General features: G+C 43.7%; 2 protein-coding genes across 3 annotated transcripts in view; one reads left to right on the forward strand and one right to left on the reverse strand.

Annotated features, from left to right (window-relative positions):
- Nucleotides 1-18,515, reverse strand: part of LOC115406914 (uncharacterized) — a 110,793-nt gene that overhangs the window by 9,463 nt on the left and 82,815 nt on the right. The window lies entirely within an intron of this gene.
- Nucleotides 13,561-15,310, forward strand: LOC115407096 (uncharacterized). Its single transcript, XM_030117461.1, has 5 exons — nucleotides 13,561-13,724; nucleotides 14,032-14,370; nucleotides 14,459-14,584; nucleotides 14,689-14,717; nucleotides 14,818-15,310. The coding sequence occupies exons 1-5, from the start codon at nucleotides 13,688-13,690 to the stop codon at nucleotides 14,938-14,940; spliced, it is 654 nt and encodes a 217-aa protein (XP_029973321.1). The 5' UTR covers nucleotides 13,561-13,687; the 3' UTR covers nucleotides 14,941-15,310.

Here is an 18,515-nt window from a genome sequence, read left to right on the forward strand (position 1 = left end):
CTAGCATGTAGCTGTTAGCATCTCTCACCTGCTAGCATGTAGCTGTTAGCATCTCTCACCCGCTAGCATGTAGCTGTTAGCATCTCTCACCCGCTAGCATGTAGCTGTTAGCATCTTCCATCCGCTAACATGTAGCTGTTAGCATCTCTCATCCGCTAGCATGTAGCTGTTAGCATCTCCCATCCGCTAGCATGTAGCTGTTAGCATCTTCCATCCGCTAACATGTAGCTGTTAGCATCTCTCATCCGCTAACATGTAGCTGTTAGCATCTCCCATCCGCTAATATGTAGCTGTTAGCATCTCGTATCTCTCACCCGCTAGCATGTAGCTGTTAGCATCTCTCACCCGCTAGCATGTAGCTGTTAGCATCTGTCACCCGCTAGCATGTAGCTGTTAGCATCTCTCACCTGCTAGCATGTAGCTGTTAGCATCTCTCACCCGCTAGCATGTAGCTGTTAGCATCTCTCACCCGCTAGCATGTAGCTGTTAGCATCTTCCATCCGCTAACATGTAGCTGTTAGCATCTCTCATCCGCTAGCATGTAGCTGTTAGCATCTCCCATCCGCTAACATGTAGCTGTTAGCATCTTCCATCCGCTAGCATGTAGCTGTTAGCATCTCTCACCCGCTAGCATGTAGCTGTTAGCATCTTCCATCCGCTAACATGTAGCTGTTAGCATCTCTCACCCGCTAGCATGTAGCTGTTAGCATCTTCCATCCGCTAACATGTAGCTGTTAGCATCTTCCATCCGCTAGCATGTAGCTGTTAGCATCTCTCACCCGCTAGCATGTAGCTGTTAGCATCTCCCATCCGCTAACATGTAGCTGTTAGCATCTCCCATCCGCTAACATGTAGCTGTTAGCATCTCCCATCCGCTAGCATGTAGCTGTTAGCATCTCTCATCCGCTAACATGTAGCTGTTAGCATCTCTCATCCGCTAGCATGTAGCTGTTAGCATCTCTCATCCGCTAGCATGTAGCTGTTAGCATCTCCCATCCGCTAACATGTAGCTGTTAGCATCTCCCATCCGCTAACATGTAGCTGTTAGCATCTCCCATCCACTAACATGTAGCTGTTAGCATCTATCATCTGATTCAGCAGGGGCCACGGCAATGGATTGCAGTCCCGGAAGCTCCATTGCCGTGGCCCCCGCTGAATCGGTTGGATTTAAATAACTTCTGAAGGAATCCAAGCTGCACCATGTTTGTCTGAGTGAGTATATGAGCAGGCACACACCTATAAATAAGGTCCAGGTATCAAAAAAACCGGACTTGCCCTTTAACACTGTTGAATTTGAAATTATCCCTGTGCTTTGTTAAAAATGTCATATTTTGCAAAAATATGGGGTGTGAGGCTCTTATTTTGATAGTCATGTCTGCTCCACTATGTCAAACACCAATATATCCATTTGAGTGTCAGAGTAGCGTTATTCCATACATCCCATTGTCTGTCTGTGCATCCACGTATCCAGCCATCCATCATTTATCCACCAACTTAAAGACTGATTTCAGGTGTATAGTGTGTGTCAGGTGATATTTCTGCAGGGTGACAGCTGTTTGGACCATTCCAATGTGTTTCAAGTGTTGCTTCCTCAGTGGCTTGCTGCTGCAGGGGCACTGTTGCTTCAGTCATGTGTGATTTGTGGTCACGGAGCGCCATCTACTGTGAAAAGCAGGTACAACATGCAGAATGTTTTACAGCTGGTCCCAGATCAGCCTATGCCCATATATGGCTTAAGTAGGTCACATGATGTTAGAGTGTGACTCGGCAGACACACAGTTTCTCTTTGGTCAAAACAGCTGGGGAAATGCATTTCCGTGGACCAAAGTGAGCAAACAATGTCAGAAAGTGATAGGCAATTTAGTTGTCTTTCACTGTAGAGCTTTTCAGAGCAGTCAGACTTATAGTTTTGAAACGGGAGGCTTAATTGATGAAGAAGGTGAGATTTTTGAGCAAAATTTGAGCAAAATTTTGAGCAGAAAGTGTGAATGACGGACTTCCTGTTGCATTTAGGTCATAGGCACGAGTGAGAAAGTTGTAGATCTCGATGAGACGAACGCGTGCATATGTTTCTTTTCTCTGTACCACACTGTGAAGGGTGAAACAGTCCATATTAGTGGTTTTTGAGTGAAAAGTGTTTTGAGGCACATTTGATTTGACAGGAAATAACGGACTTCCTGTTGGATTTAGGTATAGGTATGTCTCTTGGTAAATTGTAGAGCTCGATGAGACGAACTCATCCATGTTGATTTTATTTCTCTGCGACATTCGTGCGGGTCGCACTGTCCATTGTAGTGTTGCAAGTGCGTTTTCAGACTACAAACTTTAAGGGTTAATAAAATCCACACCCTGAGACTTTTGAAAAAGTTTTGATCAACTTTGTGAGAGACACTTGTCCTCTTTTATTTGGCACCACCCTGACGTCTCCACGACAAGCGGTCTCGGAGCAGATAATTTTTAAAGGAGGAGTCATTTTTTGCCAAATTTTACACTGTACGGGAAATACGGGACTTCCTGTACGATTTAGGACATTTTTGTCAATGAGAGATTTTTAGATCTTGAGGAGACGAACGCATCCACATCAATTTGATCTCTCTACGACATTCCTAATGGTTGCTGTGGCTATTTTACTGTTTCTAGGTGGCGCTAGAGAGCAGATGGGCTTATGGGGTTAATTTTTCCACCATATAAAATTTTTCGCGAGTCAGGATGTGCTTGCCAAATTTGGTGAGTTTTCGTGCATGTTTAAGGGGTCAAAATTGCGTCGAAAGACGGTGTCAGTATAATAATAATAATAATAATAATAATAAGAAACGAACGAAGAACAATAGAGGCCTTGCCCTCCAGGCAAGGTGGCCTCAGTTGAGGCCACCTCGCCTTCGGGCTCGGTCCCTAATAAACTTCATTTGTATAGCACCTTTCGCAGATAAAATCACAAAGTGATTCACAGTGCAAAAAAAAACAAAAATAAAAACAATATCAAAATAAACATGATAAGAACAGACAGCCAATCAATCGCATCAGAAACGTCCAGTCAACTAACGGAGGGACAAAGGCAGGGCGTTCCACAGTTTTTGAGCCACAGCCAGAAAGGACACATCTCCTCTGGTTTTAAAACGCGTTTTTTGGTACCATGAGGAGGTTCTGGTCTGAGGAGCGGAGCGAGCGACCAGGTGAGTACGTTTGAACCTCATCACAAAGATACTGAGGAGCCTGATCATGCAAGGCTCTGAAAGTCAACACTAGGATTTTAAAATCAATCCGAAATTTAATAGGGAGCCAGTGGAGAGAAGACAGAATTGGCGTAATGTGTGACCATCTGCTAGACCCAGTTAAAAGTCTTGTTGCGGCATTTTGAACCAGCTGAAGATGGTTGAGAACTTTTTTGTTAAAACATGTGAAGAGAGAGTTGCAATAATCTAAGCGAGAAGAAATAAAAGCATGAATCACCAACTCCAGATCAGTGCCAGATAAAACTGGCTTCAGTTTTGCAATATTTCTCAAATGATAAAAACACTTTTTGACCAAAAGTCTTGAATGGTTGTCCAGAAACAGGGACTGGTCAAACCAGACACCGAGGTTTCTGATGCACGGCTGGGCAGAGGGGCCCAGAGAACCAAGGTGACTCTTAATGAAAGGGATTTTCTGCTCAGGGGCAATTATCAAAGATTCTGTCTTATCCGAGTTTAACTGGAGACAGTTTTCAGAAAGCCAAGTCTTTATACATGAGATACAGTCCATTAACTCAGACAATTTGTGCAACTCACACTCTTTAAAAGAAATGTACAATTGAATGTCATCAGCATAGAAATGATGAGACACATGTTTAAAATGGCGAATGATTTTGCCAATGGGGCTGATGTACAATAAAAACAGAATTGGACCCAAGACTGACCCCCTGAGGAACACCATACACCAAAGGAGTGGCTTCAGACAAAATGTTATTGACACACACTGAGAATGTCCGATTGGTCAGGTAAGAAGAGAACCACTCTAGAACCATTCCAGAGATTACAAAGTCAGTGTTCAGCCTTTGTAACAAGAGTTTATGGTCCACTGTGTCAAAAGCTGCAGATAAATCCAGTAGAACCAGAACTGGATACTGACCAGAGTCTGCAGCCATCTGAATATCACTGGACACTTTTAGCAGAACAGTCTCAGTGGAGTGCATCTTGCTAAAACCAGACTGAAATTTGTCCAACATATCATTTAGATCCAGATAAGCAATGAGTTGCTCTGCAACAACTTTCTCTAAAACTTTGGAGAGAAAGGGCAATTTTGATATAGGCCAGTAATTTCCAGGCTCTGCCGGATCCAAATTTGGTTTCTTTAAAATAGGACTTATCGCAGCCTGTTTTAAAAAGTTTGGAACCAACCCAGTCGAAAGGGAGACATTTATGAGGTTCACAACATGTGGAGCAACAACGTCAGTAACTTTGTAAAGCAAAGATGTCGGTAACACATCAAAAGGGCAGGAGGAGGGCTTCATTTTCCTCAGGATTTCCATGACATCTTCCACTGACACAACAGAAAACAAAGACCAGGAGCAAGTGATAGAAGACATAGAAGTCATGTTCACATTAGACAGACTCACATTTTGTCTGATGTCTTCCACTTTTGTCACAAAATATTTCAGAAACTTGTTGCAGTCATCAGTGGTGAAAATAGGCACAGGTGGAGATGAAGGTGATACAATTCTCTGAATTGTATCAAAAACAACTTTGGGGTTTCTCTTATTCAAATTCACAACGTTAGCAAAATAGGTAAACCTAGCTTGTTTAATCATTTCATTTAGTGATAAAATCATCTCTTTTAAGTGTAATCTGTAAACCTCAAGATTTGTGGATTTAAACAGCCGTTCTACCTTTCGACAAGATCTCCTGAATGAAGCTATCTCCTCATTTAGCCATGGCTGGGAATTTTTAGAAGACACAATTTTGTGCTTTACCGGCGCAACCATGTCCAGCACTGATTCACAGTGGTCATTAAAACAATTCATGTAAGATTCTGCATCGTTACACACATCATCAAAACAAGGCTGAAACATTTCAGAAAATCGATTAACAACAGATTGGTTGATGCAGCGCTTTTGACAAACCCTCTCTTGGGTGCACAACTCCACATTAATGGAAAGATTGAAATAGACACAAAAATGGTCAGACACAAGAATGTCCACCACATTCAGACAATCAATGTCCAAACCAAAGGAGAACACGAGATCCAACATGTGGCCTTTGTTATGCGTTTGACCAAAAACATGTTGCTTAAAATGAAAAGAGTCAGTGATTGCTAAGAACTCGGATGCAACAGGACAGCAGGAGTCATTTACATGGAGATTAAAATCCCCCAGAATCAGCACTCTGTCAAATTTGATTATCGAGGATAAAAAAAATCTGAAAATTCATTTAGAAACTCATGTGCAGGACCAGGGGGTCTGTAAATTAAAACACAATAAAAACAATTAAAATGACCAACCTTTGTTAACTGAAGCTCGAAGGAATTGTAAGTCCCCGGCTTCATTTGCCTGCACAGGAAGTAATCCTTGTGGATCAGCGCAAGACCGCCTCCTCGCCGAGCAATCCGCGAAGTCCCAAACACGGAGCAGTTTGGAGGACAGACTTCATTCAAATGGGCAATTTCCTGTCCTTTCTGCCAAGTCTCAGTCACGGCCATGAAGTCCAGGTCCTTGTCTGAGAATAAATCACTCAGAAAGTGCGTCTTGTTCGCGATGGAGCGTGCGTTTAGGAGAGCAAAGCGTATCGGCTGCGCGCGCAGCGCTGGAGATGTGCGCAGACCCGCACGGCTCTTCGAAGCAACCCGGGCGGTATCCTCCACAGAGACTGCCCGCAGGACTCGCTCACGCCGGTGCAGGTGCAGGTGCCGGGCGGGTTGAGCTGGAAAGGTACGATCAGTCTGCAGCCACAGAAGCGGGAAGCAAAATGCCGGTGGCGCGTGGGCCGCATCCACACCGGGTTCGTGGACAGGGATCCTGTGTAAACAACGCAGATCACCAGCGGATCCGGACCCGGTGTCCCAGGATGTGCAACCCCTCAGCTTCCTCCGCCTGGACTGTACTCCAGCCCGCGAGCCCCTCTTCCTTCTCCTGGCACGACGTTTGGTTACCAGTAGGCACTCCAAAGATGACGCCTCACACTCAACAGGTGGAGGAAAGCACTCCTCATATGCGGCCCAGGTAACACACGCTGTATTCATGTGCTCTCAAATGGCTACAAGTGCAGCGAATGACGGCTGTGACACAGATTATAGTTGACTGGCTTGATATAGCAATATATAATGCAATATATGATGCAGACTAATATCCGCCAGAGCAGGGAGGCAGCAGACGCAAAGCCAGACACAGGCGCCATCTTGCTCCTCCGTAAAAGAGACTTAAAGGTAGAACTTGAAACTAGAAACCTAGGTTGAAAAAACTAAACCTTTTAAACCAAATAGGTTTAAACAAAAGGGACTGAGAATCTAATCACTTAAAGGAAAGAACATTTCATTTATTTTCATTGTGATTTGGATCTGTGATCTGTTTGTCAACTGTGTTATTTTCATTGTTTCTTCTTGTCTTCCATATAAATTTAAGCCGGCAATTCAAACTTATCTTGTGGTCTGTGGTCTTTAATAGGTTGTTTTTCCTCACTGCTCAGTTGTCGAACCTAGCACTGTGCCTATGATACTGAAACTTTACTGTAATCACTCCGAGAGGTGTTACACTTGGTTCCCAAGAAGAGCGGAGGCATGAGACCCGTTCTGGACCTGCAGGTCCTAAACACTCACACAGCCACCAGGAGGTTCCGCATGCTGATGGTCAAACACCTCCTGGAGAGCTCCTGGGGTTCTTGGTGAACCGGGACAAGAGCGCACTCACCCCAGTTCAGCACATGGCTTATCTGGGTTTGGAGCTGGACACGCTCTCTATGATGGCCCGCCTCTCTGCGGACAGGCGAGCCTTCCTCCTCTTGGCCCTGAGGTCTGCAGTGACCACCTGTGGTCAGATTCCCGTTGGTCAGGACCGTCCTGGGTTTTAATGGCCGCAGCCCACCCAGTGGTACCGTTGGGCCTTCTACACATGCGGAGGCTGCAACAGTGGTTTGCATGCCTCCGCTGCTTGGGGAAGCGGGACGGATGCAGAAAGGTCTCGATCCCGGGCACGCCAGGATCTCCTTTTCTGGATCGATCCTGCTCTCCTGTGCAAGGAGTCCCCCTGGGCTGTGTATCGCATCACGTCGAGGTGTTCACGGATGCGTCTCTCGCAGGATGGGGAGGCACCCTAGACCACCCTGTGGTGAGCAGTGCCTGGGATTCCATGGAGTTCCTCTGAGGGGCCCCCCCTTTTTTGGGCATTTGGAGCAGGCGGAGGACCGCTTTCTCTCCTTCGAGGCCGCCATCTTGTTCACGCTAGTATCTGCCAAGAGAGTTGGGGATCTCTCTTGTAGGTCCACCCATCCTGCATGGTGTTCAGCCAGGATGGGGGACCCGTGCATCTCTGGCCTAACCCGACCTTTCATCCCAAGGTGATCACTTCGGACTTCCAGTCGCGAGTGATCCGGATCAGAACGCTTAGCTCCCTGCCTGCCTCGTCTGAGGACGACCCATGGCTGCGGTTGCTGTGCCCGGTTAGGGCCCTGCGTTATTATGTCCAGTGCACAGCTGGCTTTCACACCACAGACCAGCTGTTTGTGAGGTCTGGAGCCCAGGGGCGTGGATTCCCTCTGACCTCTCAGCGTCTCGCCCACTGGCTGGGGGGCCTTATTGCATCTGCCTACAAGGCACGGAATCTCTCGCTGCCGGCAGTTATTCGTGCTCATTCCACGCGGCGTGTGGCTGCCTCTGCGGCCCTGTGCAGGGGTGTCACGGTGAGTGACATCTTCCAGGCTGCCTCCTGGGCCTCTGCGTCCACTTTTGTGCGTTCATATCTGACGGATATGTGCCATGCCACTCTGTGGCCATGTCGGTTTTCAGCGTGATCACGAGTTCTGTCGCTTAACCTTTTCGGTCCTTCTGGCCTGTCTGCCACATCCCAAGTGGGCTTGCAGACCAGGGCTTTCCCGCATGCTGCTTGGTTTTGCCGCGGTCTGCGGATGTTGCGACTGTGATGGTGCTTAGCAGGAACAGGAGTTCTGTCGCTTGCCGTGTTGGTCTTCTTGCCCGGCGGCCGCGTCCCTGGTGGCCAGGGCTTTTTTCCCCGCCTGCCACTTGGCTCTGCCACGGTCTTCGGATGTTGTTACAGTGACAATGTTCGCGGGAACAGGAGTTCTACCGCTTGCTGTACTGGATTCTCCAGTCCGGCTGCCGCTTCCCGTGTGTGGGTCGCGGACCAGGGGTTTCCCCGCCTGCCGCTGTGGCTTGCCCTGGACAGCGTGTGTGTGTGTGTCGCTGTGGCGATGCTTGTTCATGTTGCGGTCGGCGCTTCGGCATATGGATGTCCGCCTCGTTCTTTGGGAGTTCTGCGGCCGTTCTGGACGTACGGTTTGTTTGCTTCCGCCTTCCGCACCAATGCATAAGACACCAATGTCTTGGCCAATGTCCAGGGCAATGCATAAGACACCAATGTCTTATGCATGAATCTCGTCAGCAGGCCAGCTGGGAGTACATTCATCGACCTACGGCCTTCGCCTGGTTTTATGCCACTAGTGAAGCCCGTAGGCAGACTAAGCACTTATGATGTAGAATTAATAGTTACTGGACATAACTCCAGTTCTACGAGTAAGTGCGTGCCCGCCTACCTGCTGGCCCAGCTGTTTGCTTCCCGTAATTGGCTGATTCAGAAGAAGGGAGAATGGCTGCCTCCAGTTCGGGGTATACCCTCAGCGGGGCATGGAGCTGTGCCATCGGGTGGCAGGGATTGGTGCGTCGAGCTTTTGTGGTCTCAGTTGATTGGCTGCACCAAGGGGATTGCCACTAGCGAAGCCCGTAGGCAGGCTAAGCACTTACTCGTAGAACTGGAGCTACGTCCAGTAACTATTAATTTCGCCCCGCTTCTTGTTTTAGAGTATTTTGATTGGTCCTCCAATCAGGATGTCATCAGCAAATGTGAGTATTTACCTTAAAACAATTTAGTGTCTTCTGTGAATGCTGTGGCTTTTTTCAGCGAAACCTAGAAATCACCAACATGTCACGTTTGGAGTTTGCGTACTGAGTAGATTTCTTTTAACACATTACAGTACATGCCAGTAAATTCGTGCTGTTTTAATTTGCTTGATTGAAACTAGAAGCTACCTTTACTTCAAAGAAACAGCCTCATTGAATGTATTTATGAGTGTTTGAAGGAACAGAAAATTGTTTAACATCCTTTTCCTACTGGAATTGTGTTTTTTACTTATTGTGGGGTGTAAAGGCCTCATTCCACATCATGAGGATCTGCTCCACGGTCCACAGCAAGTAACTTGCTATTTTAATCATTCAGCACCATACCACATCCGTCGCTCCACTTCGTTGCTCCACTTCGTCACAACCAAAATATGGATTTAGTTCAATTTTTGATGCATCAGAGCACTGTCTGATCAAGTTAGACATATCAAATGGTTCCAAACAGGAAAAAGAACACTGGCAACATCCAGATTTTCAATAAAACTGAGTGTATGTCTAAAACGTTTACCATATTTTCACACAATTACTTGATGGTGAAATAAAAGTTTGGACATATAAACATATTTTTGTATGTAATGTGTAATGCAACAAATAGCATTTGTCTATAAAATTGTTATAGGTACACCTCTGCATAACATCCTTGTTAACATTAAAGACAACAAAAAACAAAGAGATATAGTTCAACTTACAAGAGTGACTTTATTAACATTGTTTATTAGCCTGTAAAAGAAAAGTTTTTAAGTGAAACAGTTTCCCTGAAATTCAAAAAATAATAATATCCTTGTTTAAACTGTAAACTTTTTTGACAGGCTTATTGCACCATTTGCTGCTGGAAAATAAAATTAAACAAAATCAATAAATAACAAATTCAAATTCACTTCAGCAACATTAATTCAGGAGCACAATATATAAAACACTTTAACCTACAAAAAAAAAAAAAAAAAAACGAATAAAACAATTTGTGCTGATTTTTTTTCCTTTTTTTATCAAAATGAGGAAGCCAGGATTAATGGCTACAATGAGCACGTTTTGCAGTGCACGGTTTCTCAAAGCGAGGTTTGGCCTCACAAAGGTAAGATGTTGCAAAAGGAAGCATAATGCCCACAGACCTCTGCCCTAAGAGTGGATCCTGCCTCTCTACACTCAGCCAGAATTCTCTTTTGACTCACTATCTTCGTCTCTCTCCGCCTTTCTTTTCATCCCTGTTAAAAATGTCTTCATGTTGTCTCAGGGTTTGTTTACTGCGCTCCACATCGCCAGCTCGTTGCAAAAAAATCCTCCACCGTAGAGCTGCGCCACTGCCAACTACTGGAGTGGATGTGCAATTACACTTTATTTTAGTCCTGCGGAAAATAAAAAGCATGTTCCCCACGGTCACACGCGCCCCCCCGGGCATTGCACTGCACCCCCCGGGCATCGCACTGTGCCCCCCCAGGGGGGCGCACCCCACAGTTTGAGAACCGCTGATCTAGACACATTGACTTTCAATAATCAGCCAGCTTTTTTTGATACGTCGCTCAGTCCCCTCACAGCACGCCGTCGAAAAACGCCTTCATTTCTTGTTATTTCGACAGCCTCTCACGAGCTCAGGCATTGTCCTAGAACACTCATATTACAGTCAGTTAAGTGCCATAATGGTCCTCATGTAATGCATTATAAAGTTTAATACAACTCAACTCTATAGCACCCCCTACCATAGACCTAAAACATTAACATTCTTCCACAGTTACCAAACTGTGCAGTAACATGGATGATGAAGCTTCATTGATCTATTCGGCACTAACCTAGCTGAATGTGGCGTTTTTTTGGTATCTCCGCAACCGGCCCGGCGAAAAATTCGATAAAATGTATACCTCCAGTGACAGATCAACACTGGCTCAACAGTGCCACCTACAATCAGACCCCTATGGCCCACAGAGTGGGCATATTTTGACGTAGGAACACAAAATTCACACCAGTGACAGAGCTTGAGGGGACAAACAGAAAACTCTCTTGGCTCAAATCTGTGGGACCAACAGGAAGGCGGCCATCTTAGACGCCAGCTTTTTTTTATGTGTCGCTCAGTCTCCCCATAACAAGCTCTCATAAATGCCTTCTTTTCCTGCCGCACCAGTCCACTCTGGGCTGCCTGAACTGCACCCCCCCCACCCCCACCCCCCTTACCCCATCCTCAATCTCCTGACTTTGACATACACACTTCAAACTCTGTACGAAATTCTGGCAGAGGACACTGATCAAAAATGTCTATAATATCTTTGACCAATTCCAATTCATTTCCATCAGGGGCGCAAAGACCCCAACAAAATATACATAAAAATTCCCTACACCCACATACTTTGTCCGACTGACTTGACTTTTTGATCACTTATATAATTGTAAACAGCGTGGTGTGAGCGGCGGAGGAACAGTGAGCACCAAGGGATGAGTTGAAGTTGAGTGGTCCACTTCTTTTTTATTTCCTTGTGCAAAAATCAACGATAAAGTGCAGAAGTGCCAAAAGTGCATTGGAGGATTTTCCAGGAGTTTGGCTTCCCCAGCAGCAGCACACAGATCACAGCTGCCGCCAACACAATCACAGTCTCTCTACTGAGTGTCTTCGGGCCCTTAAGTACACCCAGCTTAATAGGGTAAAACCATAAAAACTCCAGGAGGTATAAAACATAATATTAGATCTCTAAAACTATGTTAAATCCTCCACTATAAACTCATGATAATAACCTAAAGAAAACAAAACCCATACTTAAGAATAAACCAAACTAACGACCCCAAATAAATACATGAAATCCTAAACCATATCTAAAATGCGTGAAACCACCCCCCACCCATTTCCACTCTTGGTCCAGCCCAGAACTTTCTTTAGTGGTGTCCGTCCCCCGGGGAATCTTTTGGCCGGACACCACTCCTGGACACAAGAGCAGAAGGTGAGTTAAAATCACACACACACACTTCACCACATTCACACACCCAACACTTTCTCCACACTCACTGCATGCATGCCAACACCTAAAAGAAAAGCTAATTAAAACCAGGCACATATATTGCACGTTTCCAATTTCATTTGTCATTTGTTTGTCTTGCAGATCCGCCACCACGCCCGACCAGACCTACAGACAGATGGCCGTTCAATAAATAAATAATTTAAAATGACATTCATTGTGCAAGTTATTCTTTATGTGCAAATTAGCTTCTTTAAAGTGCTGTGTGCATTAGTGCAATGTGAATGAGAGAAAAAAGTGTCTGTGTGCAAAGTGCAGTGCATTTCACCAGTGACGAACGTCTGTTCGTCACAATAATGCATGATGCTGGTTACATTGATATATGAATGACTGTGATAGATGCTACAGCACCACCTATGGGGGTGTGCAACGATTATAATGCAATTTTAAAAATGACCTTGACCAATCTTTTTCATATTTGACAGAAAATTCCTTTGTCAGTTCCTTCTCAGAAAAGTCAATCAGCTCTATCCTGTAGTTTATATGGTTTGGCTTCTAGAAATTTCTCTCAAAACCCAGTCATTGTGTAACTATTCAGTTTCAAATTGCGTTATAAAATAAGATAAGAAAGCAGGGAAATTGCAGTGTTACATCAGACACAGACGCACTCAGCCCCGTTTACATGATGCTTTTTAAGTCCGATCTAATTAGTCGGATTTAAATAGATCTGTTCCTCGAGTTTACATGCAAACAGTAATTCCGAATAAAGGTTTACATGGGAGCATTTTTAAAGCACGCCAGAAGCCAATCCAAGACCACAAAAAAATGCAAAAGCAATAAAAATATGAGGGTTAGTGATTTTATGCATGATTGACTGACAGCAAATAAAGTCGGTAATATTTTGGAGGCCGCAGTGTGCGGTGTTAATGTCAATTTAATGAGCACGAGACGTTGACAGCAATAGAAGGGAGTGAAGCACTCACGGCGATGGCTTTAATTTATATTGGGCTTTTTGCAGATAGAATCACAAAGTGCTGTACAGAACAAGAAGGGGGCGTCCGTCATGTTACTGTGATTTATTCTCATCACATCCTTCCGTGTAACGAGAAGCCAATCAGATCACTGAGAAGTCTGACCCTCCCACTTTAGGAGATTACAAAAGAAGAGGAGACGCTCTCACTGAAACACAGTCAGTGGAGGATTTCTCAGAAAATGTTTGTCACATTTGGTTTTCTGTTGATGATCTCAATGGACTGTAAGTATTTCTGAAAAAATCTGATTCAGTGTTCTTACATTTAATGATGAAAGAACATTTTGAAATATGTTTTTATACCTAATGGCTGTCTTTGTTTCTTTCAGGCAGAGCAAACAATCAGAGCTTTGAGATAAAGTCTGTTGCTGCTCAACAAAGTGTAACTTTTACATGTCCTCTTCAGATTGAGGACATCGAAGCTGTGTATTGGATCAGAATCATCTCTGGTCACCAGCCTGAATTCTTGGGAAAAACAATTGGCTATACTTCAAGTGATGTTAATCAAACTCCTTATTATACGACCAAACACGAAATTGGAACTTTCATTCTGCACATTAATCAAACTCAGATCAACGACACTGGACTTTACTACTGCATACTGACCAGTAGCTGGACTGACATGGTATTTTTGAAAGGAATATTTCTCAAAGTTAAAGGTAAAGTGAACCAATTTTCTATTTAATCTATATAGAAATATATCAATATTTCTATAATTTTCTATATAATATAATATATGAAAACTTTTTTATTTGTTCACATGCATTTGAATCATTTAGTCACTCACCTAATTCCACCATCTAACATTTAATCATGTGTTCATGAACATTTCGTTATTTGTAGATTGACTTTGTTGCTTAAATTTTTGATTAAATCTCAATTCAATTTTTTACACTTCCATATTTACTAACTTTAATCATTATTATTATTAGATTGGCTTCTTACTTTTTATTTGGTTCCTCCCAGGACCCCAATTGTCCATCTCTGACGTCGTTCAAGCTCCTCCGTCTGCTGCGGTCCATCCAGGAGAGTCGGTGTCTCTGCAGTGTTCGGTCCTCTCTGACTCTGAGGAGAAAACATGTTCAGAAGATTACAGAGTTCACTGGTTCAGAGCAGGATCACATCAATCTCACCCCAGTTTCATTTATACTCATGGAGACAATGCAGAGTGTGGAAACTCTTCCCAGAAATGTTTCTATAACTTATCTATGAACGTCAGTGCCTCTGATGCTGGTACTTATTACTGTGCTGTGGCTGCATGTGGAGAGGTCATGTTTGGAAATGGAGCAAAACTGGACATTAAAGGTAAGATCAGAATATTTTTTCTTGTAAAATGGTTTCTGAACTTCAAAAAATAATCATGATGACTGACTTTTTTTGTTTTTCCACCCAGAGCCTAACATGCAAACTCTGATCAATGCAATTATAGCTCTTTGTATCGTCTGTGCTGCTTTGGCTGCAAGTTTGACTGTTTCAGTCTATCTCATCTGGGCCAATAAAAAGAAGGATTCTCACAGTGGTAACAGAAGTTTCTTATCAGTATATTCAACACTGAGTAAAGCCTTAGGTTACTTTAAAAAAAAAGAGTTTTCATTTCATTTTTTTTTTGGTCCTGTTTCACAGATGAAGAACCAGCCAGCAGTGATCAGCAGGTAAAGTCTCAGAATGAAGTAACTGGAAAAATAAGACGATTTCAGTTATTTTCATGCTATTAAAGTCTGAACATTTGTTCGCTTTCTTTTATTTCTTCAGGGTGATGAAGCTTCATTGACCTATTCGGCACCAACCTTCAGCAGGAGAAAAGATAAAGAAAGAGGAAACACACGCTTGGCTCAGAAAGAGACGCTCTACAGTGACGTGCGTTTTCACCACTGAACAATTTACGCTCTCTTCATGCTGATCTGCTAAATCATGTTGATGGGACATTTATATTGGCAAAATGTCTACTAAGTTACAACTGAGATTCATGCTTGAGTTCAATTTACATCATTTTAAATATTTCATTTGCGAATTTCTGATTCAGTATAAAGTTCAATTCCAGTCATCAGTACTCATAAGTAACTGCATACGACTTGTATTTATGTCTGAAATTATATTATACCAATGACATTAAACTTTAGGGCGGCTGTGGTTCAGTGGGGAGAGCAGTCGTCTCTCAATCGGAAGGTTGTCAGTTCAATTCCTGTCTCCCCCTGTCTGCATGTCGAAGTGTCCTTGGGCAAAACACTGAACCCTACATTGCCCCCAGTGGATGGACTGAGCGCCTTGCATGGCAGCTGCCTCTGTGTGTGAGTGTGAATGGGTGAATGTGATATTGCAGTGTAAAGCGCTTTGGCCTCTGTCAGTGCAGGGTAAAAAGTGCTATATAAGTGTAGTCCATTTAATCTCATTATTTTCTCTTCAGTTGTTGTCATCGTGTTGATTCTGGTGTATTTTTTCTTTTTTTTCAGAACACTGAATCCACTGTCAGGTTTTAATTTTGACTCTTATTTTGCATTACTGATTTTTTTTTTTTGTTTTTTTCTTGATGTGTATGTGTTCTGAAGGTTTCTGCCTTTTTTATTATTCGACAGTTCTTTTTAAGCTATTCACTTTCATTGTGTCGGTTCATTGTGAAGAAATGAATGAAACTAATGTTATTTTAAACATGTTTCCCTACTTCAAAAAATGCAGTTGTTCAAAACTGTTTTATTGATTTGTATCTTCACAATTCTGTATTTAACTGCTTCTCAATGACTTTCTCTTTCTGTAAAAAAAAAATGGTATGTTTTGTATTAACATCAGCTGAATCCTCCTAAAATAAATAGTTTTCTATTCTGAGAAAACAACCAAACTCATGATGTAAAACACCCCTTAAATACACAGCATATATTAACTAAGGATGAATACACCGTGGTCTGGAATGTCCAAAGTTACACGTCATCGAATTTTAGGTCATTTTAACTGTTTTATTTATTTCATTATATTTATGAGCACATTACTGCCAGAGGTAATGTGCTACTTGAACAAATCAATCAAATATGGATGATTAGAGACTAAAATCTAAAGAGAGATGAATTACACCCTCAAAACAGATAAATACTCATTATGATACCGTATTTTTCCGCAGGCGGGGCCCTACCGCGTCAATTACCCGACAGAAGCAAGTCGGGTGCCGGAAGGAAACGCGATACGTGTTACAAAATAAGTGACTTCAAAATAAAATCTGTGTCGTGTTTTTGCCTTAATATTCTATTTTTTTAATTCTTCTGGTAGAATACAGAATAAATAACGTCATGTAGTCATTATACGCTTTAGAAGAATGAATGGTTTTGTACTTCGTCACTGCAGGAAAGTCAAATGACTCCAAACGCGGGCGACACTCGCTCAGTTCGTGGAGCAGGTCGTCTTATAACCGGAAGGTTGGCGGTTCGATCCCCACTCCCGCAGGCGTAAAACTGTCGTTGTGTCCTTAGGCAAGACACTTCACCCACGTTGCCTAGTGTGAGAGTGAGTGGTTGGTGGTGGTCGGAGGGGCCGATGGTGCAGATTGGCAGCCTTGCTTCCGTCAGTCTGCCCCAGGGCAGCTGTGGCTACAATAGTAGCTTACCACCACCCAGTATGGAGTGAATGAATAATGCAATGTGAAGCGTCTTTGAGTGTCCTGAAAAGTGCTATATAAAACCAATGCATTATTATTATTATTATTATAAAATGGCACAAAGCAGCTCGATGACCGGAGCAGCTCTGTGTTGCCAGATTGGGTGGGTTTCTGCCAAATCAAGCTTCCTTTTTGAACACATCGGACAGCTTATGTGTTTCTGACTTGTTTTTTATTCATAAAAATATGGTTTTAACTTGCATTTTCAACCGAGATGGCGGTTGGGGCTGCTTCCTATTGAGTTAAACGGGTTTCATATTGTTTACGGGGGAGAGCGACAGATCTGGCAACCTCTTCCAGCGGACTGCAGAGACACCGCAGGCGGTGTGAATCACAGTGCTACAGTATACCGGACCGGAGACGGACCGCAGCTGGAACGCAGCCGGACTGCATCCAGTGTGCATCGTGGGTAAACAACATAACGCATGAACATGAGTTCTCAGATGAGTGTTTTGTGTGCACTCAGCGTGTTTCGATCAACCTGTTGAAAACTGTCTCACGTCTGTCTTCAATTAAATTTTTGCTCATCATATAAGGAAAAAAAATATTTGTAGAATACTTATGCTAACTGACTTTGTACAGGAAGTGATTGAAGTGACTGTTTATTTTTTGAACCTTTATGTCATGCCTGCTCCTCGACCTGGATGGAGCTGGGTTGCTGTGCTGTCATTTCCCCTCCCCTTCTGTTTGCAGGTGGACGTGCTGTGGTGTGGGCGGTGTAATCAGCTCAGCTGATTGCTATCACCTGTTGGAAGAGTGGCCTGACCTGTTCCACGTGTTCCTCTCTATATATAAGCTGGCTGTTGCCACTCTCGGATGCCAGACTGTATAGAACTCTCTCAGTCAATTCAGCTTGTGTTTCTTCATGTTTCGCTATATATCCCGTGCTCCGGGCTCACCTTGTTTTCCTCTCCGTTTCAGTCCAGATCACCTCTGTTCTCACCTCGTCTGCTCGCTGCCACGTCTCCCGTCTCCCGCACCGTGACGGTTTAAAATTGTTGAGCGGACTTGTGGAATTGGTGAACTTCAGCAAACAGGACAAGAGCAATAAAGCGAGTCATTTGATTCACTTTGGAAACATCAAAACCAACAAATTGAACAAAGTGCCATTTTATCTCATTAGTGAAAATGACATTGCATGCCTGTTTATACATGTATGGCGCTTAAATAGATCAGACCCATTAATAGAGCAAGTATGAATGATGCTTGATCAGTGTTTTTTTAATTATTACGATAGAGTTCATTCAGGATTAGACATATCAAACTTCAAACTTTATTTGTAGAGCACTTTTTCATATTTATAAAAACAACGCAAAGTGCTGAACAGTAAAAACAGTCATAAAAACAAAAGAATAAAAACTACACCATCAATAAATATACACCACATGCACACACACACACACACACACTCTCTGAATTATTTGCACACAGCAGAGGAGACATGGCATGGCACTAAGCATCATGGGAAAACCCTACCAGTGGGGCCATTCACACCAGGAGAAGGCGAAGGTCATTAATACTGGGGCTCCAGCGCTCAACCGCCGAGCCCACCAGACCAAGGGGAACCCGCACACTGAAGTGTGGAGACCCCCCGGCCAGCCAGGACCAGAGGACTCGAGCGCAGTGATCCCAGCAGAGGACCAGGACCAACTCCCAGTGTGGAGGACCCCCCCCCCCCCCCCCCCCCCCCCCCCCCCCACCAGTAAACACTGGAGTTAAAACAGCTAAAGACATAAAAAGACACAATACAAAGCAAATAGTAAGATAAGATTATAAAGTAAAAAATTAAATTAGAAGTACATAATAAAAA

This window comes from Salarias fasciatus, chromosome 2 (genome assembly GCF_902148845.1).
Source record: "Salarias fasciatus chromosome 2, fSalaFa1.1, whole genome shotgun sequence".
NCBI classification, from domain to species: Eukaryota; Metazoa; Chordata; class Actinopteri; order Blenniiformes; family Blenniidae; genus Salarias; species Salarias fasciatus.

Bases quoted from the DNA above. Each gene is read 5' to 3' on its own strand.
- LOC115407096 (XM_030117461.1), top strand. From the start codon at position 13,688: ATGGTATTTTTGAAAGGAATATTTCTCAAAGTTAAAG. The intron at 14,585-14,688 runs GTAACAGAAGTT...CCTGTTTCACAG, and splicing joins AAAGAAGGATTCTCACAGTG to ATGAAGAACCAGCCAGCAGT. The intron at 14,718-14,817 runs GTAAAGTCTCAG...TTATTTCTTCAG, and splicing joins CAGCCAGCAGTGATCAGCAG to GGTGATGAAGCTTCATTGAC.